Source organism: Anser anser (genome assembly GCF_964211835.1).
Source record: "Anser anser genome assembly, chromosome: Z".
Classification (NCBI taxonomy): Eukaryota; Metazoa; Chordata; class Aves; order Anseriformes; family Anatidae; genus Anser; species Anser anser.
Genome location: NC_139723.1, coordinates 59,557,983 through 59,580,188, shown reverse-complemented (window position 1 = coordinate 59,580,188; position 22,206 = coordinate 59,557,983). Strand labels below are relative to the sequence as shown.

At 44.4% G+C, this 22,206-nt stretch overlaps 1 protein-coding gene across 3 annotated transcripts; it reads left to right on the top strand.

Moving 5' to 3' along the window:
* The first annotated feature begins 348 nt into the window (after positions 1-348).
* Positions 349-4,771, top strand: DMRT2 (doublesex and mab-3 related transcription factor 2). Of its 3 annotated transcripts, none has more exons than XM_083818265.1 (4): positions 349-672; positions 916-1,284; positions 1,365-1,467; positions 2,994-4,771. In XM_083818265.1, exons 1-4 carry the CDS (start codon positions 364-366, stop codon positions 4,049-4,051), a joined length of 1,839 nt encoding a protein of 612 aa, XP_083674391.1. In that variant the 5' UTR covers positions 349-363; the 3' UTR covers positions 4,052-4,771. The 3 variants fall into 3 exon arrangements, with proteins under 3 accessions (XP_083674391.1, XP_083674392.1, XP_083674393.1); XM_083818266.1 differs by having other exon boundaries at positions 399-672; positions 916-1,053; XM_083818267.1 differs by lacking the exons at positions 349-672; positions 916-1,284 and adding an exon at positions 2,258-2,339 and having other exon boundaries at positions 1,421-1,467.
* The last annotated feature ends 17,435 nt before the right edge of the window (positions 4,772-22,206 follow it).

The window sequence follows — 22,206 nt, the reverse complement described above, 5'->3', positions numbered from 1 at the left end:
CGGGCACCACCTCTCCCGCGGGGATAGGGCTTGCTGCCCGCCACCTCCACGCGCGACCCCGTTTTTTTCCATTTTTTTCCGTTTTTTCCATTTTTTCCCATTTTTTTCCCATTTTCTCCCATTTTTTTCCATTTTTTTTCTCTTTTTTCCCTCCCTGCCCAGCCCTAAAACGCAGGTCCCACCGCTCCCCCCGCCTGCTGCCCCGCTCGTCTATGCGGTGCCGGGGGTCGTTTTGGGGGCGATGGGGCAGCGGCGCCCCCCGCCCCACGCCAGCACCCATGGGTGGGCGTCGGGCACCCCCCGGGGGGGCGGGGCGAAGGCGTCGCGAGCCAATCAGGGCGGCGGCCGCGGGGCGCGGGCCCAATGGGCGGTGCGGGCGGTGCTGATAACGCGGCGGGGCCGGGGCGGCGGGCGCTGTGCCGCGGGGTGGGCGCCGCGGGACGGGACGGGACCGCGACATCGCCGCGACAGCCCCTCCGGTGGCGGCGGCGGCGGCAGCAGCAGCGGCCCCGCACCCGGCTGCCACCCGACGGCTGCCACCCGACGGCGCGGCGTCCCCGGGAGCCTTGCGGCCAAGCCCCCCCGGTGGTCGTCGGGCTGCGTTGTCCGTGCCAGCCGGTTCCCCCGCGGGCTGCCTGCGCCTCCTGGCGGCCCCCCCGGCGCTTGACTCGGGTAAGTTGCAACCCCGGTGCGGCGGGGAGGGTGGGGGGAGCTCGGGGTGCGGAGCATAAGCTCCCTCGGCGCGGCTAACACCGGGCTGTGCGGGGAGCGGCGGCACCCCGGGGTGCCCCCGGCCGCTCTCCGCGGCTTCCCGGGGAAGGGGCGCAGGGGCAGGCAGCAGGTGGGGTGCCCAGCGGGACGCCCCGCCCGGGGGCAGCCCGTCGGGGGCGGACGGCCTGACCCCTGTGTTTGCAGCCGCGCCGCCGAGGAGCCATGTCCGAGGGACGCGCCGCCGGCGACTGGGAGATCGACGTGGAGAGCCTGGAGGGGGAGGCGGCCGAGGGCCCCGGCGCGCCGCGGGAGGAGGAGGAAGAGGAGGAGGAAGGCGAGGAGGCGGCGGGGGCAGCGGCGCCGCGGCGGGGCGGCGGAGCCGGGGAGCCGCGTAAGCTGAGCCGCACGCCCAAGTGCGCCCGGTGCCGCAACCACGGCGTGGTGTCGTGCCTCAAGGGCCACAAGCGCTTCTGCCGCTGGCGGGACTGCCAGTGCGCCAACTGCCTCCTGGTGGTGGAGCGGCAGCGGGTGATGGCCGCCCAGGTGGCTCTCCGCCGCCAGCAGGCCACCGAGGTGAGGCGGGGACGGGACGGGGCGAGACGGGGCCGGGCGGGCGGCCCCGGGCTGACGGCGCTGCCCACCCGCTCTCCTAGGACAAGAAGGGGCTGGCCGGGAAGCCGGCGAGCCTGGAGCGCAAAGCCGTCTACCAGAGGCACGTCCGGACGCCCAGTCTCCTGGCCAAGAGCATCCTAGAAGGTAAGACCCCCCTCACCGCCTTCCCCGGGGTCAAGCCCCCGGACCCCACGGAAGCCCCGCTCCGATCCGTGTCACTGACACGGGCGGAGTTCATCGCGGCCAAACGCGTGCCCTGGGGAGGGGTCGATGTGGCAGGGTCGTAGTGGCAGAACTGCGGCTGGCAGCCCCCTCTCCGAACCCCCAAATTACGCCTGAGATGTTAGCAACGGCGACTTGAAATCCGAGAGTTACTGTTACAAGCTGGCGTGCTTTTTTCGTGGCTACCCGGCGCTGTTGTTGTGCCGTGCGGGGTAATTCCTTCGCGGGAGTGTTTTGTCTGCTCACGGGTAAATCAATTCGTTTTCACTTTAAACTGATAGCTTAACACAGCGGCCCTGATTACTGCGTTATCAAGAGTAAGATATACATGACCGCCCCCCCCCCCCCTTTTTTTTTTTTTTTTTTTTTCCTGCTGAAAATCGTCACTGCAGAAGCAGGATGCTTTAAAGATCTGTATTATAGTGAGAGGGTGTATCGTCTGTTCTCTGTCTCTTCAGATCAAGCCCAAATTTGTTTTCCATGTCTGCTTTTATTACTTTCCAAATTGTATCCTTGTAGAGTGAATCACTGCAGTTCTCAAATATAGCTTTTCATTCTTTTCAAAATAGAAAGCTCTTTTCTTAATCTGTGCAAGTGCAATTTTGATTTTGTCCTGTTAAAAACCTCTGTTTTTTTTCTACAATTCACTCTTTAAAAAAATCTTTCCTCTAATTTATCTTAACTTTTTCTTTTTCTTTTTCTTTTCTCCTAGTTCTCCTTGGAATTTTCTACCGTCTGTAACAATATGTTCATAATGATTCATCTTTAGAGAATAGAAATGGCAGCAGCTATAGGTATAGATATCTTCCTTGGAAATGGGGAAACTCCTGTGAGAGGAGTGGGAGTGAAAAGAAGCAAAATCCTGTTCTCCTTACTCATGTAATCAATTCCATTAATTCAATGGGATTACTTGTCTGGGTAGAGCGAAAAGGATTGGACCCTATCAGTTACATTAAATGAATCCGGTTAGTTAAATGTGCTGGATTTTTGTTTTATTTTAGTTCTTTTTTTTAGTTCAGAAGAAATGAAATACTTGATGATTTTCCATATTAGTTAAAAACGTTTACCTCCTTAAGCTGCATGATGCAATACCAGTCAGAATGCATAGCAGGGTTTTGCCTTTTTTTTTTCTTTTTTTTTTTTTTTGCTTAGCCTGCTGTTTTGGAATTGCTGTTGTAAGTCGCTGTTCAGTTCTCCAAAGGAGGCTACGCATGTCAGAGTAGTGGGGCTCACTCGTCTGCACGGAGGAACTTGTGCTGAACGTGCCTGATGGTGGAGGGAGCTGAGCCGCTGTGGCGCAGTGACTTTGGCAGGAGCTGATGGTGCCTGGGGTCTGCAGCAAGTGCTCAGTGCCTGGCAAGGCTGGCTCCAAAGGGAGCCCTTTTACAAACACAGCTTTGATGTTTTTCATACACGGCTCATTTCCTAATGCTACTTTGTTGTTTTAGGTTACCGTCCTATTCCAGCAGACCCGTACTTGGGAGGGAATTCACCCTTGCCACCCCCTGTAAGTGACAGGATGAGAAAGAGACGGGCTTTTGCTGATAAAGAGCTGGAGAACATTATGCTAGAGAGAGAATATAAAGAAAGAGAGATGATGGAAGCTACGCAAGCAGCTGCCCTCTTTCTCCCTAACCGCATGGTGCACGGAGCTGAATACAACTCGTACAAAACAGCTTTCAACCCTGCTCAAGTTGATGCTCCAAACAAGGAGTTTTGCAACTTTTTACCAACCTGCCTCGATCTAACCATGCAGTATTCAGGACCTGGCAACATGGAACTGATTTCTTCAAATGTCAGTGTAGCTGCTACCTACAGGCAGTATCCCCTGTCTTCTAGGTTCTTAGTGTGGCCAAAATGTGGCCCCATTAGCGATGCTCTCCTCTACCAGCAATGCCTCTTAAATGCTACTACCGTCCAAGCTCTCAAACCTGGGGCAGGTTGGGATGCCAAGGTCTCGCAGATCCAGGACTGTCCAAACACTGAGCAGGACATCATGTCTCCAAAACTGGAAAATGCACTCATACTGACCCACACGCAAGACATTCAGCAGTCATGTAGCGAGATACAATGCCTTCCTCAGGAAGCTCGGGAGAGGTCAGCTTTCTCTCCTCCAAAAAGGACTTTCTCTCAGATTTCTGATAAGGATTCTCTGGCTCCTCAAGAACAGGTATTAAGCAAGGTCAGCAAAGACACTACCAAGCCCTCTCCACCACTCAAATACAATCCATTTCAGTCGCTGTTCCCGCAGACATTTCCGGACAAATCTGGAGCAGAGTTGAGAACATCACTTGTGAAAGAGACTTCCGAAGAAGCATCTAAGAAATACAGAGATTGCAGCACTAAAGAGAACCCAAAGTGCAAGTTTACAATAGACAAATGTGCAAAAGACTTTTTTGGGGCCAAACAGGCCACAACAAAACTTTCAACAACTGAGCCGCTGTCATTTTCAGTTGAATCCATCCTTAAACGACCTTCTTCTGCAGTTGCTAATGTCTCTCAATAAATAAATTATACCTTCTGTGTAGAGAGTTTGTATGCTTTGTCTTCTGCAAAATTGCTACTGCCTGCTTTTTCTCTTAAAAGATCTGTAAAGAGGAATTTCTGCTGTAAATGGTAATTTTTTCTCTTTTTTTTATATTTTCTTAAAATGATGTACATAACTTTGCATGTTTTCTGAGGAAAAAATATATTTTTTAAAATTAAAACTGCATGTAGACTGTAAATTGTTCTTTTAAGCAGCACTTCAAACCGTTTAATAAAATGAGATTGCCTATAAGCACAGATACGCTTTGCCACACCAATAATATTTCCTGATCCCAATTTTGTCTCTAGTCTTTTGCAGACAAGTATGCTCTACTTTCAGAATATACCTGTTCTTTTATCAATGTACTTACTAAGTTGTCTTGATGGAGTAAGTGCTCCCTGCTTTGAACTTTCAGTAACTGAGAGAAGAGGTGCATGGACATAGTGTGAATTGGAAGACTTTTATTAAATTCACTTTGGATCAGATTCCAAATGCCTGTCTTACTCTAAATGGGAAGTGCATACTAGGATAAAGCGTGGCTTATTCCATGCATCTCTACAAAAGTTTCTATTCCTAAAGCAGAAGAGTTATTAGACTGTGTTTGAGGAGAGTGGCTGTAGTGAGATATTGAATAAGAAGTCTATTTCTTTGTAAATTCAGTTTTTGAATAATAAAAAAGCTTTTTTTTTTTTTAATTTATTTTGATGTATGTATTCAGATGACTTGTTCCTCTGGATTTCCACCCCTTAGAATATTTCCCTTCTAAACAAGTTTCACCTTTGACTAGCAGGAGTCTGAGATTCTTGTGCAGTGGTAATTGAAACGACCTTCAGGCTGTAAAAATGATGCACAGAATCCTCACTGCTAATGAGAAATTAAGTCATGATCTCTCAGTTTTGTAATTCTACGTCCTTTTGCTGGGATAGTAGGAAGAAATGAGATCAGCCAGTAGAATTTACCTGGTAACTTGAGGTAACAATTAAGGCTGTAGGAAAAGGCATTACCAGCTCTCATGATGACTGAGCTTGAAGCTTTCTAAGTTTGTTATTTTTAAAGTTTTTCCCTGTTAAAGCTTTTCACTGTTACCACTTCTACTTACTGCTAGTCCCTAGGTTACCTTTCTTCCTTAACACTTTAATCCAGCAAACACTCAGTTTAAATTCAGCTGTTTAATCCAGCTCACTCAGTTCAAAGGAGCTGTGATTTGTTCCTAATCTTTATTATTTTCTAAGAACAATTTCAGTTCAGTATTTGTGAGCAGAATGTAATATTTTCTGATTTTATCACACTCACCATAAAACTTAAATGATTATTTTGCCATAAATAAATCTGAACCCGTGAACAACTCCTTCCGTAAGTATCTCTGAACGTGTTTAGTGTTTATGCTGGGAGTGGTGTCGCTGACAGGCAGGTCCCTTTTCATGGGTGAGATGAGTCATCTGCCATGGGTGCTTTTCTCAGCCACTTTTATTTGATGCTATTTCCAGTCACTTTGTTAAAGCGACAAGCTCTGCCTTTTGCTTGTAGAAAACACTTTTTAATGCATTTTACATAACTTCAGCATTTTGCAAAACATATTTTGTAAAATCCACTAACACTTTCTATTTCAGGAATATAAACCACTTTGTTTTAACTTGACAGAATCTTGGACACTAGCTAAAGTTTCACTTTTCAAAAGCATTCCTGCTGACCAGATTTTGCTTACCTGACAATATATTTCAAATGCATTGAAATGCTTTTCACTTTTTCAGACTCTGTTCTTTACTCAGTTGCCATTAGAGGGAGTTTTAACTTACTTGGGAGCTGAAGCTGCTCATTAGTCAGTTTAGTAGTCAGACTGAGCTAAGCATCTTTTATCCAGAGTAAACGGAATAAAATTCTTTGCTTTTTATATTTGTTTGCTTTTGCCACAGCTTTCCTTCATTGGCTTAACTGAACATAAAATACTAACACAGAATTTTAATTTGAGCAGGGTTCCTTTGTTGTTAAAAGTATGATTTTTTAAAAATTTATTTATTTTTTTAGCTGGCATAAACTAGGTCGATAGATGAAAGAGAGTTCAGCAGACTATGTAGTGAACCAATACTAGACAGCGGAATTTGTCCTGCATAAATATATATTTGCCTGACAATATGTGCATCTAATATTGTTCAGTTTCAGATTTTTCTCCAGGAATTCACTTGTCTTTATTTACCTCTTCAAAAAAAGATCAGAAAAAACACAACCTTCCATAATATTTTGTATCACTTGGCCTTTTAAAGAACTAGTTGAATTGAACAAATTAAAACTTTCAGGAAATACCAAGTACTAATCTAGACATACATATACATACACGTATACATACACATGCAAGTGCATATATATATATATACTTATAGAGTGTGCGTGTGTGTTCCAGATAATTTTGTTTAAAGTCCAGCCATCAAGAAAGGGAGACACATGTCTATCATTACTTGAAAAAATTGTGACACTTCAGGTGAAACTTGGACACATTCTGCCTGCTTTATTTAACAGTTAGTCTCATGGGATTAAGCATTTGTCCACTCTATCTTGCTGTCACTTGCTTATTTTTTGCTTCAGCTCAGTTAACTATTTCTCCATTTACTTTGTTTCATTTCATAAACCCTCGGACCTCCTTACACTGTGAAAAACTTCCTACATGTCTTGAAAGCTTGTTGATCCATATCTGTTTTCCTCTCCTCTGTTAAAAATGTGTATAAAGCCTATTGGTCACAGGAGGTAGGATTATCATCTTGAGCAAGATAGACCATATGCAGACAACGTGTGATTTTCCTCACACACCTTTACAGTGGATGTATAGCACTTCTGCATCAGTCAGCCATGTGCTTCCCTTGACCAGAAGCAGTGCTCTGAGTGTGATGTGAGACCTGCAAGTGAAATTGTCTAGCACCTAGTGCTAAGGAAGTGAATTCCTAACAATATGTTAAATATCTGTTATATCTCCCGGCCTCCCTGCTCCTTAAGTACAATTCTTGTGGCATTTTTTAGATGTGTGGGTGCCTGCATCTGCTGTTCAGACTGACTAGTTTTCTCTGGGTATAAGGTACACGTTTGTGCTGTGCTAGTGGATCTAGATTGCATTTCCCATCTGATCCCCTTCTGACTGCTGCTTTACTTAAATGGTGTTGGAACATGCTTGCTGGGAACTCAGCTCTGGGGCTGGGACAGGAACTCAAGAACCTGTGCTTGTGGAGCACAAAGCAGTTGTGGGAAGGAATACAAAAAGCAGTTGTTCATTTGGTCTGCAAAATACTAAACCTGGCCAGTGCCATTGTCAGGGACAACCAACCACTTCCTAACAGTGCATGCAGGGACAATTTTTTATTTTTTAATGGGAAAGAGTACAGAACTAGAGGATTTGGGGATCAATAGTGCTCCAGACAGTGCCTAGATTACTGGCTGCTCTGGAGGCAAGTAGCAGGTGCAGGTGTGTTCACCTGGACAAAGGTTATTTACAGGTGTGGCAGAGACAGTGTTTCTCTCTCAAGTGACATAGGACAATTCAGACATCACCCCCATTGTGGGGAGAGCCCCTGCTCAGTAGATGTGACTTGCTGGCTTTTTCTTGTGTGCAAGCTCCTTGGAGCTGACTGTACCAGCAAAGCTAGCTTGCTACAAAGCCTGTGTTAAAACTGGCATTTTTTGCTGATGTCTCTGACATGGCATATCCAGCTACTGGGCTTGAGGTCAAGGCATGGAGTGTGATGAGGTGGCTGGATAATTGAACACAAGCCTTTCAGATCATATCAGGACAGAAATGTCTTTGAAATCATCAGCTGAATGCATTCGTGTTCTGGCCTGAGAACAAGACTTAGTCCTGTGCCATCTGCTTGTCCTTCTGCTACTACAAGGACCTCTCTGAGCTTTGCAGTCTGAGCTCCTCATCTCATTGGGATCATAAAAGCAAAAGTCACTTTTTGGTCAGCTGTGAAGACACAAGTCACTGTGGAGTTAATATCTCTGAAGAGTGAACATTAACTAGCTTTCAGTTGCTGTTGTTCTGGAATTACAGAATTTGATACTCTCTCCATGTCTTTATTTTAAACACAGGACAGAGAGGTATAGTCTCATTTTGATCTGGTAGCTTCTTTGCACAGTCAAGCCTCTAAGCTTTGGTGCCCAACACTTTCCATTCAGCTGACCTTGATGTGAAAGCTGGTACCAGGAGTCATTGCCCACAATGGATGAGGTTCTTACTGTATCTCCAAGTTCCCTCTCTGAGCTTTTGCCAGCTGCACAGCATAAAGTGCACATGCTGCCTCTTTTAACTCACATATAGTAGTGATCAGTCACTTTTCATTTGCTTGCATTGAAACCAAGACAAATTTATGCAAGAAGGGCTGTTGGGGAAGCATGTGTGGGCAGGTGGAAACCAGCGGCAGAAAAGCCAGTGTCATTTGGGAGACAGGAACCAGTTGGTATTTTATGGGAGAAAGCATCACTCTTCATGAATAATGAAAGCGAAAGCATGCAAACTGGAATAAAAGGCAAAATTTTCAACAATGCCATTTCCTTCTCTTCCTGTTCCCAGTGCCAGATCTTTGTGAACAGGCTACAGTGATTTTGCTGTTCAGAACAGATCAGAAATCAGCTTTTGAGCTGTGGCCATTCCCTTGTCTGCTTCTTCTTGGAGCTGGTGGCCCAATGCCAGTGAGACCTGTTGTTAGGGCGACCTATTGGCTGGCACAGGGCATGTTCCATGGTCACAGACAGAGGGCACAAGACCACCCCTCAACCTGGACTCAGTGCTCCAAGCTTGGCATGGATGTGAGGGCATTTGTGTCTGTGGCATGAAAACATGCAGTCTAACCTCTACATTACCACAGATCCAGTGGTATCTCTGTCTAGTTTCTGATGACAAATAGGGCCTTCCACAATGAGCAATAGAAAAGAGTGATTCTTTATAATTAATTATTTTGAGTTATTTTATTGGAATAATAGCAGGAACGAGCAATTATGTTGGAAGAGTATTGTGGCCCTCTTCTGAATTTTTGTAGAAGCTAATTACAGCTGAAATCCACCCAAGGAAAAGGGAAAACCTGCTTAGACAAATGTACTGGTTAAGTGGCATCAGAGCCTACTAAGGTGTGTACGTATCCATGCAAGATGAATTCTAGAAGTCACTTTAAGACATATGAAGGTTTATGAACACCAGATATGACGTCAGAGTCACACTGCTTGGCTGACAGCCTCTGTGTCTGTACCTCACTGCACCCAACCAAATCTGGGCTCAAAGCAGTAACAAGATTTTTCACTCATTCCTTGTCAGTCCAGTTGAGCAGGAAACAGGTAGGTTGAACTAGTACCATCCGAGATATAACATGTCTATCTTTGTGTATCGAGAGTTCGTAGTGGCATCCTGTACACTCTGTCTGGTTTTCCTCTACTCATTTCATTTCTACATGAACAAATTTGTAAGTGAACAGGTCGTGGCCAGACTTCATTTTTCTAAGTCCAACAGAAAACATAGGTGAACAGTCCACCCCCAGAGATGGATTATCTCTGGGTTATGAAAAGCACAACAGAAGCTCTCTGTGAAAAGATGGTGTAAGTAGTCATAGAATTGTTGAATCATAGATTTAAAAAGAATAGAGTTATGTATACAGATATGAAAACAAAATCTTAGTGTAAAGTATGTGTAGATAAAACCAATTCCTTTCAGGCAGCTGTAGACTTTCAGCAGTGTAAGCATAAACAAAGAGCTGAAGAAGGTCATCTAGGATCTTAGCAAGTATCTTGGAAATGTTGAATATACAGGAACCTTACACTTTAAACCATGTGGAAGATCACATTATATTTAATCTCTCTTTTAATTTAGAAAATGTATTTACACTTGTTAACATCTGAGCTGTCCTTAATTTGTGAATGCACCACTAATTCCTCTATTATATTGTCCTGCTCTACTCTGTGCTGGTGTGGCCTCACCTCGAGTACTGTGTGCAGTTCTGGGCACCACAGTACAAAAAGGACATTAAACTGTTGGAGACTGTCCAGAGGAGGGCGACGAAGATGGTGAAGAGCCTAGAGGAGAAGACATATGAGGAGCGGCTGAGGTCACTGGGCCTGTTCAGCCTGGAGAAGAGGAGGCTGAGGGGGAACCTCATCAGAGTCTACAACTTCCTTGCGAGGGGGAGTGGAGAGACAGGCGACCTATTCTCCGTAATCACCAGTCATAGGACCCACAGGAACGGTGTTAAGCTGAGGCAGGGGAAGTTTAGGCTGGACATCAGGAAGAGGTTCTTCACCGAGAGGGTGGTTGCACACTGGAACAGGCTCCCCAGTGAAGCAGTCACTGCACCAAGCCTGTCTGAATTTAAGACGCGTTTGGACTGTGCACTTAGTCACATGGTCTAAACTTTTGGGTAGACCTGTGCGGTGCCAGGAGTTGGACTTGATGATCCTTCTGGGTCCCTTCCAACTCAGGATATTCTATGATTCTATATCCTCAAACAAGTTTATTAGTGCTATGTAATAGAACTAGGGAGTTCACAGCAATACTGGCTGGCACATCTGGAAAGTACCCAGACCCACCCTGGCCACAGGTGGCAGCTCAGCCACAGCAAGTTGTTCAAGGCTGGGTTTGAGTAACTCCAAGGATGGAGACTACACAACTGCTTTGGTCAACCCACTCCAGTGTTTGACCACCCTCACTGGAAAAAGCAGTGTTTTCTTCTGTTTAGATGCATTTTCCTGTGGTCCAGAGTGTGCCCATTGCCTCCTGTCCTGTCCTGGGCACCACTAGAAGATGTCTTCTTTGCTCTCCATATCAGGTATCCATATGTGATAAGATGTCCCCTGAGCCTTCGCTTCTCCAGGTTGGACAGCCCCAGCTCTCTCATCCTTTCCTCATGTGAGAAATGCTCCAGTCCCCTAATCATCTTCACGTCTTTTGCTGAACTTACTCTAGGATACTGGGGGAGCCCAGTACTGGACACAGTTGTCTGGATGTATTGAACCAGGGCTGAGTAGAGTGGAAGGATCACCAGCCTCCATGTGTTGGTAACACTCCACCAAATGTAGAGAAGAATACTGTCAGACATACTTGCTGAAGGGAAAACTGCTGCTTTCTGGTCGCTTTGGAGTCTACCAGAGCTACCCTGGCTCGGAACATGTCATGCAGATGTGCATGCACTATTTTACCATACTACTGTTAAGAACACTAAAATTAAATAAACTATCCTCTATTAAATCATTGTATACCTGATTCATGATGGAGTATGTGCAAAAAAGAAATGACTTGCTATGATTTTAGGACAGTGAGATCTGAAAATAAAAGAAAAAGTCAGTAACAGTGAAATTTTGAAGGTATACCAAAAACTGTGAGCAAACCCACCGTAATCTGAGATTAAAGTTATGCTGAAACTTTTTAGCCAAGGCTCAAAATGAAATAGTTGTGTAGAGCATTACAAAAAATGTTATGTTAGGGAGGGTTGAGTTCCCTCAGCTTCAAACATTATGTCCACATCATCACTCACCATACTTCCCTTTCATAATGAGATTGAGATAACGGGAGTCTCATTATCATGAGTCTGAGCACTCGCAAGGGCCTGAGCACCTGCAAGTCTACAAGGGGGCCGTCAACCTTCCTCTTGTCAGGAGGTGGTGGTGGCCAGTTTTGGGACACCCTGACAGAGCTTTTTCTGACAAACAGCTTTGACTTTTTCAGGCTTTGGAGTACCTCCCAGTACAAGGCTTCTTGCTTGCAAAGCTGCTGCATTGTTTTTGGGTAGCAATTCTGGGTTAACAGTTTGCAGATGTAGCTACAAGGGGGCATGCTCTGCTGGGTACAGAGGCTTAGGTAGGGGCTCTGCAATGCAAAGAAGTGAGAGGAAGAAGTTTTGGGGATAAAACACTTTTCTTCAGTCCGTTAAATACCTTACTTAGAATTACAGGAGTGTGACACAGTGATTTTGAACTGAGAACTGAGAATAAAACCACGAGGCTGTGAGCATTATTTGTAATAATTTAGCCTCAAAGCAATGGTTGTGTAGATAACCATAAAGCGTGTTGTGTTGAACAGAGGAGGATATGAGCAGAAGGTTATGCTGAGTGCATGATCTTCTGTAATTTATAGCAACCAGTAAGAAGCCCAGGCTTATAGAAAGGGAAGAGTACACATGTTAACAACAGGGTCCCTGTAGCTATTTTTTGATTCAGCTTCTGGTGTTGCTCCCACACAGTATGCTCGGAGTTGTCTTGTTGGTGGGAGCAAGATGGGCAGGGGTGGGGGAAACCTCTGCAAAGCAGTAATAAAAGAGAACTGATCTTTGTACACCTCCATTACCTACTGTCCACTGCACAACAACTCATGGTTCACTTACTGCAGTGCTGAAGCACACACTTTGTGCATAAGGGGCAGTACCATAGCAGCAGGTACTTTAGAAGACCTTCCTGGTAGCAGACAGAACTGCAGTTTCTTACCCAGCCTTGCTTCAGCTTTTACTTGACACTCACTTTGACACCTGCCAGGGCAAATCAAGCCCTTCTGCATGTAACACATTTCTTGAAGCCAGGGTCCCAGCAGGAGCCTTTTGAGTTGGTTTCTCTGTTGCCTAACTGGTGATTGCAGGGCTCCTCCTCTTACTTTTCTCCTGACATAGAGGTATCTCTGCAGTCTATCTTCTCTATTGAACCAGACATACCTGTGAAATTTGTAGAATTTGTTATCTTTGAGACTGCTGCTGTAGCTGAAATAGTTTCAAAAGTGGAGGGAATTGAGATAGACACAATATGTTGGAAAACCAGGCTGAGAATGACTGTTCTTATGTGCTCTCCCTGTCATCCTCTCCCACGTGGTTAAGCTTGGTGTCCTTCCAAGTGCCTTGCTTTGCCTTTGCACATTATCCTCTCCTGTCTGTCTAGGACACTCTACTAACATAAATGTTGAGGTCTGTGCTTCCTTTCACACATGGCAGCAGTCAAGCATTAGAACTACCTGTTGTGCTTAGGCTTGGGTCCCTGTGCTGCAAAACAGCCTACCCCAGAGAGTCTTGCAAAGGCTTTCTACAAAGCAACCAGCTCAGCATGCTTTTGCGGAAGCTGCAAAATAAAGTAGGAATATCTCCCACATATCTCCCACAGCTGGGAAATGCCACATGTGGATGAGGATAATCCATTCATTAGGTTCTGAACACAAAGTCCCACCAGAGAGCATCATAAATCCATGTGATGTCCCTGAATGCTGGATTTTTCATTTGGGCCTATGAAGGAACTGAAAAATGTGTAAAATGAAAATCACATGTACTCAAAAGCGGCTCCTTAGCACTGGAAGCTGGTAACATCTGAAAGTGAGTAGGCAAAACTGACACATAAAGATGTGCTCTGAGCCAATTTATGGCAAAGGGTAAAGATCATACTGCATCTGAGTCAAAATAGGGTAGGCACTGCTCCCTAGTGACTGTACATCCGAAGAGTCTCCTGTGTACTGATTATACCAGAAAATGTATGGAATACATTACAATTATGAATGTTCCTTTGACATGTTATTTCAGAAAAGACCATGAGAATGGTTTATAATGTAGGGCTTAGTCTTTCAAACTGAAGTCATAACCAGCCCAATTTCCACTGCTGTCAAAGATGAAGCAGAGATGTTTATCTCCACAGGGCCACTTGTTAGAAGAGAGGAGTATTCTCACAGAACGAAGGTTTTCAGTAAAAGCAGTTTTAAGCTTTTCTTAAACATTTTGCTCTCTGGTATTTGTCTGGAGTTAACAACTGAGTGCAGAGGGTATCTCTCCAGAAAGCTTGTAAGATGCATTCTGCAGTTACGTACATGAGCATGCTTAAACAGAAGTGTTTTATCTTCAAACTGCCATGTTATTATTTCATTCAAGATCTTTCAAAATGTGTCCTAAGCCTTCAAAATAAATAAAATGAAAAAGAAGAAGAAGAAACAGAGTAACAGAGTCCTATGGTTGATGTTTTATTATGTAGCTGATATGATTCCTTCTTTTCTACTGTTACCTTGGACCATTCATTTCTTGCTGATGTTTTAGACTGAGGAAATGTATTCTTGTGTTAAATAAATATACCATAGAGTTTGGAAGGTTAAACCCACGAGGCAGATGGTTGAGGTACACGCAGAAACTTGTACTTAGATTGGAAAGAAAATAAAGACCATCTGCTATGCCATCCACTGTGCATCTTACTACTAATGAAGTCTATTAAAAGAAGATACAGGAAGTACTGGGGATCATGTTTGGGTCCAAAGGAAGGTCAGAAATCCTGTTCAGCATATCTCAGGTAAGAGTGCTCACATATAAGAGAAAGCCAACTAACTCTTGCCAAGCTATCCTTAGAACTCACCAACAAGATTGCAAATCTCCTTCTGGTTGACACTTTGTACTTTGTACAAAGTACAAATCCTTTGTACTTTGAAAGGCCAAACAAAATGTGTGGATGGTCTAAAACCAGTCATCACTTCCAGCCCTGCTTGGCAGCTCCTTGCCTTAGCAGGGATATCAGCGACTGGTTGGACGGAAAGAGAAGTACATAAAGGCCATCTGCTCCTCAGTCAGGGGCACAGTAGTTCTGAAGGATGGTGTCCATTGCCATATGCTAGTTTAAGAGAGTTCAGGATCATGGAGCCAGGAGAGGGGGAGCATCTAACGTGACAGTACAGGCAATCCCAGGGAAGCAGCAGCAGCATCTGAATGTTTGGGCTTTTTAAACACTTTTACCTAAGAGAAGGGTTACATCTCAGGAAACTTCCCAGAGGCAACAGCATCTGGTGAGCATCTGGTGAGCTGTGGCTAGTCTGTGTTACAGGCTGCAGGAGGACAATATCCCAAGCAAGCAGGATTTCTGCCTCTGCTTCGGACAGCTCAGTGATTGTTTGTGGTCCAGTCCTTTGGCCATTCACCACAGGGATTTTGGGTGAAGGGACAACAAATCCCAAGGATCTAGATCTCTGCATGGAGTTCAGTAGTGGTCTAAACCCTGAATGCACTGCAGACATGTTGTGTGGCCTGAGGGTTCATCCCTGCTTCCACCAAAGCTACCAGTGAAACTCAGAAGGTGCAGCAGCTCTCCTTTCCCTGTTCCTGAAAGATGGGAGAAGAGCACTCCCTTGGTGTGTGTGTGTTTCACATGATAAATAACAGCTTTATGATTAAGGACAGACGTGATGGGGTGACACCTCTGTCAGAAACCTGGTGTCATTAAAATGATGTCAAAGGCCTGGTTAATGCAGTGGCCTCTTGGCAGGGAGAGCAAAAGACAGAATCTGCTGGTGCAGCCACTGTATCAGAAGGGCTTCTTATCAAGCTAACAGCATTACGTGTTACTTCTTCCTTCTAGCAAGAAGCAAAAGCTGACCAATTGTTAAAAATGGCATCTTTACCTCTCTCTGTATAGATCTTTTTATTAATGAAGTAATGCTAGACCTTCCAGCCCACCTGAAGCACATACAGGTACCTGAAGCACATACAGGTTTCCAGAGCACTGAAAAGCTTCCCAAGCAGAGAGAACTTGGTATTGTTCATAAAACTAGAGACCTCCTTGGAGAGTGTGCTTATGGAAATCTGGTTCAACTTTCTGCTCTCTCTTCCACAGCTTTCTCTTGAAGGTAGCAATATCTCACTAGGTTTAGCAAGCTTCTCAGATAGATACCATGTATTTTGTTTTGTTTTTTGTTTTTGTTGCTCTGATGTACAGAAGCACTTCACAAAGACAATAGCAGGTCCAAAACAGGCTTCAGGAGGGACCTGGACAGTTTGGTCACCCTGAGTTATCCTCAAGTGGCCACTGGGCTGCTCACCAGGACAGGTTGCTCACCAGGGGTGCTGCTTGGATGGAGTGTGGAGTTGGCCTTGCCTGCCATCTGCCCAGCCTCACAGCCTAGGATGGAGCCAAATCCAGAAACCAAACACAGGAATTTCTACCCTCTTCTGTCACTGTTAATCTGCAGTCTCTGCGGTAATGTAGCCTTAACCAAATGTAATAAAAACAAGCTTCCACATGCTGTAATAGCCAGATATATTCTCCCTCCAATGAGACATACATGAAAAGAGTGAAGGACACCCTTCTAGCCAGGGATAAGAAAGGAGTCATGTAAAATCACTTTAGCATGTGGCTGCTAACAGAAAAATCCTCAACATTTATTGCATGATGTTTGGTAATGTAGTTTGGGCTTCAAATGTTTTGCAGAGCTATCAGAGGGACAAGCAGGCCCCTGGTAAGGAGCCTGGCTTGCAGTTGACTGAAACATTCTGCAAAATGTGCAGTGCTTGGTTAAATTTCTTCAGGATTTGCCTTAAAAGTAGTGAGTTGAATGGTGAACCCTGACTGAACTTTGAAGCATTTAGTTTAGATTAATCAAGTGGCGGCAATAAAACAACAACAACAACAACAACGGTAAATTGTTGTCACTGTGATATCATTGCAACAAAAACTAGCTAGGTACTCTCAAGTCTTCTTGGGAAGGACTTCCTTATAATTTACACTCCATAGCTGAAATACAGATTCTGATGCACTGTACCATACATCTGTTCTCCTGACTTTTTAACCATGGAGTGCTAGTTTATTGCTGAGCTTAAGGATAAAAGAAGCAAGAAATGAAAGTAAAAAAAAAAAAAAGTTTCCTCTCCACTAAGTACATTCAGATGTCAGCCTCCGAAAGCCCTATACAGTGTTTCATTCCCAGATTGTTTTACCTTTCTGCTTACGAGGCAATGTTGTTACCAAGTAGGTTTAATCACAAAAGAGTTTGGTTATAGAATGGGGAAATATCACTTTCAGGTCCTGTCAATAAAGTAATTTAGAAATAGCTACAGTGTATTAGTGTCAGAGTGTCAAAACTTCAAAAAAAATAGATTTGTAAGATAACTATTCTTGCATGTACTATTGGTACTTGCTTGGCCTCAAGTTTTCAGTGCTATCAGGGTTGGAGACAGGAAGCCCAGCAGTGACTTGTATTGCACTTGTGCATAGAGCTGTTCTGAAGAAATGCTGCTACTACTGCCTGTTGTACAGGGAGCAAAGGAGCTGATGGCAGGACAGTGTTTTAAGTCAGTGCTATCTTTCAGACTGAAAGCAAAAAAATCTCCCAGGAGTTCCTGGCAAAAGATGTTGCATGTTCAGTGTCTGGCTTTGGCAAGGGTGTCCTTTCTGGCAGGGTGCAGAGAGTTCCTACCCCAGAAGGTATTCACGTTCACCTGTACCCATAACACAAAGCCACTGCACAGTAGCAGATGAGTGGGCGTTGGTCTCCTGTTGGGTAGCTCTTCAAAGTGGTAGTATTAACCTCCCTCAAATGGTTTAGTTCAGCCAAAACTACACATCAGAGCCAGATTTCAGATAAATACAATCTGCTTCTAGCAGTTTCAGAGACAACCATGAATTTTATGGTTGTATTTTCATAACTCCTTACTCTTATTTTTTTTTTTTTTTTTTTTTTCCCTGATTCTGCAGGTAATCTGAGGCCTTAGCATTTGGCTTCTTTTGTTGAGAACTTGAACATCTCCCCAGAAGCATTATGGTTCCACATAACCATTGGTGTGAGAACAGGGAGGGTGTATAAAGGCCTAAATCTAAATTTACATTTGAAAAGCTTGAACATTATTTTGTGGGTTACTTTTTAATATACAGAGCTGCTTCTTTCTGGTTTACTCTCCCTAGTCACTTTCCTCAGTGTCATTTCTCCTCAGATACAGGATTAACCACAGGTTCTGTGAGCCACCTGACCGAAACAGAAGGCAATGTCTCTTTCCAAGCACACTCCTCAGGTTTTAATGGAAATTTAGAAGAGAGATCATGGGGAAATGAGCCTGTGCAGACAAAAAATATGTAAATTGGGATGCAAGACAACTAATTCTGCCCTGTGTTTCCCTGGAAGCTGCTTTCCTACATAATTCTAAACTTCTTGGAGATTCCAACGAGGCCAACCCTCCTTCTTTGCTCTGCTCCATACAGCTGCAGTGGCATTAAGAAAGAGGGACAGACTCCAAGGCCTGCCTTTATTACAGAGCTACATTCAGAAATAGCTCAGTAGCTCGAAGTCTGGTAGTAACCAAAGTGTTGAGATGGGGCTAGAAACTGCTATAACTGCCTTCCACCCACAGGTAGGCTTTATCAGCTGCTAGAGGGAGGCAGTGCTGTCCTCTCCTGGGGGAGTGACTCTGAAGTGTTTAGAAGTACTTTTAAGAAAGCTGCATGATGAAATACACTAGCTAGTCATGAAAAGGCTTCTCTCCTGCTTCCCTGTGTGAGCTGGCAAATACTCTCTTTAAAAAGGTTAGAGAAACACAAACGGAGTGACTGTGGCAGGAAGCTCTTTTTTTTTTTTTTTTTTTTTTTTTGATGGCTGTTTGCACAAGTATCAGGTTGTGGGCTGCGATTACTTGCTTCGTTTCTCCAGTGGTATATACAAACTGTGCTTTAATGGTGCCACAGCATGTGACCAGACAGCCTCAGGAAGGGAAAGTTAAATGGATATGAAGTGTAGCTGTAAGCCTTTAAGCTAAGCTGAAGGGATAACACTGTTAAGGAGAGCATCCCTGCTGCTCCCACCCGATTTCTGCCAAGATGAAAAGTTGCATGTAAACCCTTCATTGTCTTTCCCTTGACATCTTCTTCAAAACAGGCAATGGGGCTGATGTATAAGACATAGTCATTTGGGCTTGTATTTAGTGTTTGTGGGTATGGCTCTGGCACCACTCACGTGGTGTATTGAGGAATTGCTACGACAGCAGGTACCAGGAAGCAGTTTCCTGCTGCTGAGCTCTCTCTTTCCAAGCCTGTACATGCCTGAGGTACCATATATTCCCTCATCACCAGTACCTCAAAGTTTCTGGTGTGGTCCATCGCCTGCTTGGTCCCACAGCTGCTCCTTCCAGAGCTGTGTCCACACCAAGGCTAGCAGTAGCTGGCCTTCTGCTGTGGCTAATCCAACACGAGTTCATGTCCTCACTCTGCTGTCTTCCAGTTCTCCTTGAGCCCAGTCTGTCTTGTCCACCTACCTCACGCCTTGAGCTTCTTCACCACAGACATCTTACAGCCATCACTGATGGGGGCTCCTAGTGCCAGAGCTTCTGTGCTGCAGCAGATGTTGCTCCACCACAACTACCTGCAGCAGAAGGTGGACCTCTACTACTTTCATTCTGTCCATAGGATATGTGACTAACTCTCTCCCTAACCAAATCCTTTGTGTTCCTCCACCCATCCCAAAGGTATTTGCTTACTCAAAGGCCACTTCTGCTTCTCGACTCAGCAGAGTTGTGTGGCCCAAGACATCTTCATTCTTCAGGGTAGCAAAGTGAACATATGAACATATGAACAGCTGAACATATGAGGGATGGCTGAAGAAACTGTGGTTGTTTAGTCTGGAGAAGAGGAGGTTCAGGGGAGATCTTATTGCTCTCTACAACTACCTGAAAGGAGTTTGCAAGTGGTAGGACACAAGGAAACAATGTTAAGTTGCACCAGGAGAGGTTTAGATTAGATATCAGGAAAAATTTCTTAATGGAAAGGGTGGTTAGGCATTGGAACAGGCTGCCCCATGAAGTGATAGAGTTGCCATCCTTGGAGGTACTTAAGAAACATATGGATATGGTGCTTGCGCACATGGTTTAGTGATGGATTTTGTAATGTTAGACTTGATGATCTTATGGGTCTTTTCCAATATGGATGATTCTAGGATTTCATAGAAAGGCCAATCTTGTTTTCTGGCATATTTTATTTTATTTAGTGGTATTGCTGTGATTCAAGTTTAATAATGCTTGCCTCTTATAACTGAGGCTATAGGACTTGTGTTCGTTACAGCAGCATCCTACTTCTCATGCTAGGTGTGAGTGAGCCTCCTATGTATCACAGATAGCCTGACTTTAGCAGATAGAGTTCTTCCATAAGGACGGGCATGGGGACATGAAGATATGTAAAAGCATGACTTGCAAGCTGGCAGTGCTAGCCCTGCATCCCTTTCATGGTCTCGTGCCCAGTGGATTTTTTCTTACCCTTTTTGGCTGCTCTTCTGTACCAGCAGGTCAGGCTCTGGCTGGAGTGGTCTGTGTGAGTGCTGCAAACAGGCGCATTCCCAGCCTGGTGGCATTCACACAGCTGCTTGGAACTCATGTTTTAGGCATGGCACAGTTACTATATGCTTAAAGCCAGCTTTTAGCCCACAGCACCTTCTCTGTAGTGGCATATTCTCATTGTGATTAGTACCATGATCAGCCTGTGTCTTTAATGAAGCTCAAATTTGTGAGTAGACAGACTGCTTCTCTCTGCTGGCAAATGAGAATGGAAGGCACAGCAATCTGAATCTTATGATGATCTGTGGTCAGATCTTATTATTTTTTTTCCTTGCTATTACCATCCAACATAGCTAAAACAGTAATTTGAATAACACTGCCACAATGCTTGAGATACTCTTAATTAGGCAACAGGGGACACACATTTGAAAGGTTGTAGTTAATCAATTGCTAAAAAAGTCATACTTTATTCTGCATAAGTATGAACACTGAAAAAAAATGAAACTTGCCTTTCAAATATGAATGTTTAGTATAGGTGTCTCAAAGACATATCTAGCTTTCTTTTTCCTTTTTCTTCTTTTCCTTTTTCTTCTTTTTCTTTCCTTTTTTTTCTTTTCCTTTCCTTTTTCTTTTCCTTTTCTTTTTCCTCTCTTTTCCTTTTCATTTCCTTTTCCTTTTTCCTCTTCTTCTTTTTCTTGTTCCTCTTTTTCTTTTCCTTTTCCTTTTTCTTTTTTCCCCAAGATGAAGAGTTCTCAATTTTATGGCAAACACGAATTAAGGCTTCCTGCTCATCATCCACGCCGTCTAAATCAGAAAAACGGAGCTCCCGGGGTCTCTGCGGGCAGCAGCCGTGCTGCCTTCCTGCCCCGACATCTGCCTGTACCTTCCTGGAGCTTCAGCAGCTTGCTGGTGGAGCACTTTGGTGCTCCCTGTTTCCTCTGAGCGCCCGCTAGATGACGCCTGTGATTTTAACAGCAGATCACAGCCGTGGGAGGGGAAGATTTTGGAGCTTCGTTCTTCATGTTCCACATTTTGGGTATGGGAGCGTGTACATATGTGTGGTGCAGAGAGGCCTGGAGAGCAAGGATGGCTGAAATGCATCTTCACTGCTGTGTATTCGTGAGGACAGCGATGCATTTTGTACTTTCACACCCTACCTCACCTGGCTCATGGAGTACAAGAGTGTAGAGAGCTGTAGTCGAATAACTTCACTGTTTCCTCGGGAGGAGGAAACACTTTGACATGACAAACATGGTGATGCTGACATGTACAGCCTGGGACCTAGCTGAGGAAGGAAAAGAATACTGAAAGAGAGCAACAACATTAGCAAACAGGTACAGCACTTATACTCCATTTTGTAATGCACCTCTTGCAGAAGTACCCAGGGACAAATTAAGTGGAGGATGAAGGCATCAGGCAGCGAACTCCTACAGCTGGTGATATGCCTCAGGACTGCATGCAGCAGAGCTAAGTCAGTGCCTTAATTACAGAATAGCAAAGGACACTCCTCTTCACATGCCCTCCCTTGCTGGTTTGAGATATTTAGTTCTACAGAAATCAAGACATGATTTTATTTAAAAAGTACACAGTATAATTAAGACTAAAGGTAAATAAAAGTCATTAAACTAGATTGACTAGCTATTTATGTCCACTTACAGCAAGCTCATTTATTTAATCTTGATTGTTTTATAATGGGCAAATACAATTTCCTCCTCTAGAAGCAGGTGCAGAATCAGGTTTTATTTGGTTATTTGGATTCTGAAAGTAACATTGTGATTGTGGGTGGGTAAAATGAGGGGAAAATGAAGATGTTGTACGACAACATGCTATCCATATCGGGGCAATACAGTCTTCAATTTGTCAAAGGCAAAGGCTATTGAAATTCTCTCATTTGAAAGTTAAAGTGTGTGCAGGCTGTGGTAGGAGTCTGCAGCAAGAAATTCAGCACAAATCACGTGTAGCAGCATCTGCCCAGACGGTCAAATAAGTAATCCTGATGCTAAATACTATAAATACACCATCATTTCATTAAACTTTTATGAAAGGTATTTCTTTCCAAAGAACTGAATCAGTTTTCAAATTAACCTTCCCTGGCTTTTGTTTTTTAACCCTGGCACTAGTGAGACTGTCAAATCTTGCTTTCCT

Bases quoted from the DNA above. Each gene is read 5' to 3' on its own strand.
- DMRT2 (XM_083818265.1), top strand. From the start codon at position 364: ATGGGCGGTGCGGGCGGTGCTGATAACGCGGCGGGGCCGGGGCGGCGG. The intron at 1,285-1,364 runs GTGAGGCGGGGA...CCGCTCTCCTAG, and splicing joins GCCGCCAGCAGGCCACCGAG to GACAAGAAGGGGCTGGCCGG. The intron at 1,468-2,993 runs GTAAGACCCCCC...TTGTTGTTTTAG, and splicing joins GGCCAAGAGCATCCTAGAAG to GTTACCGTCCTATTCCAGCA.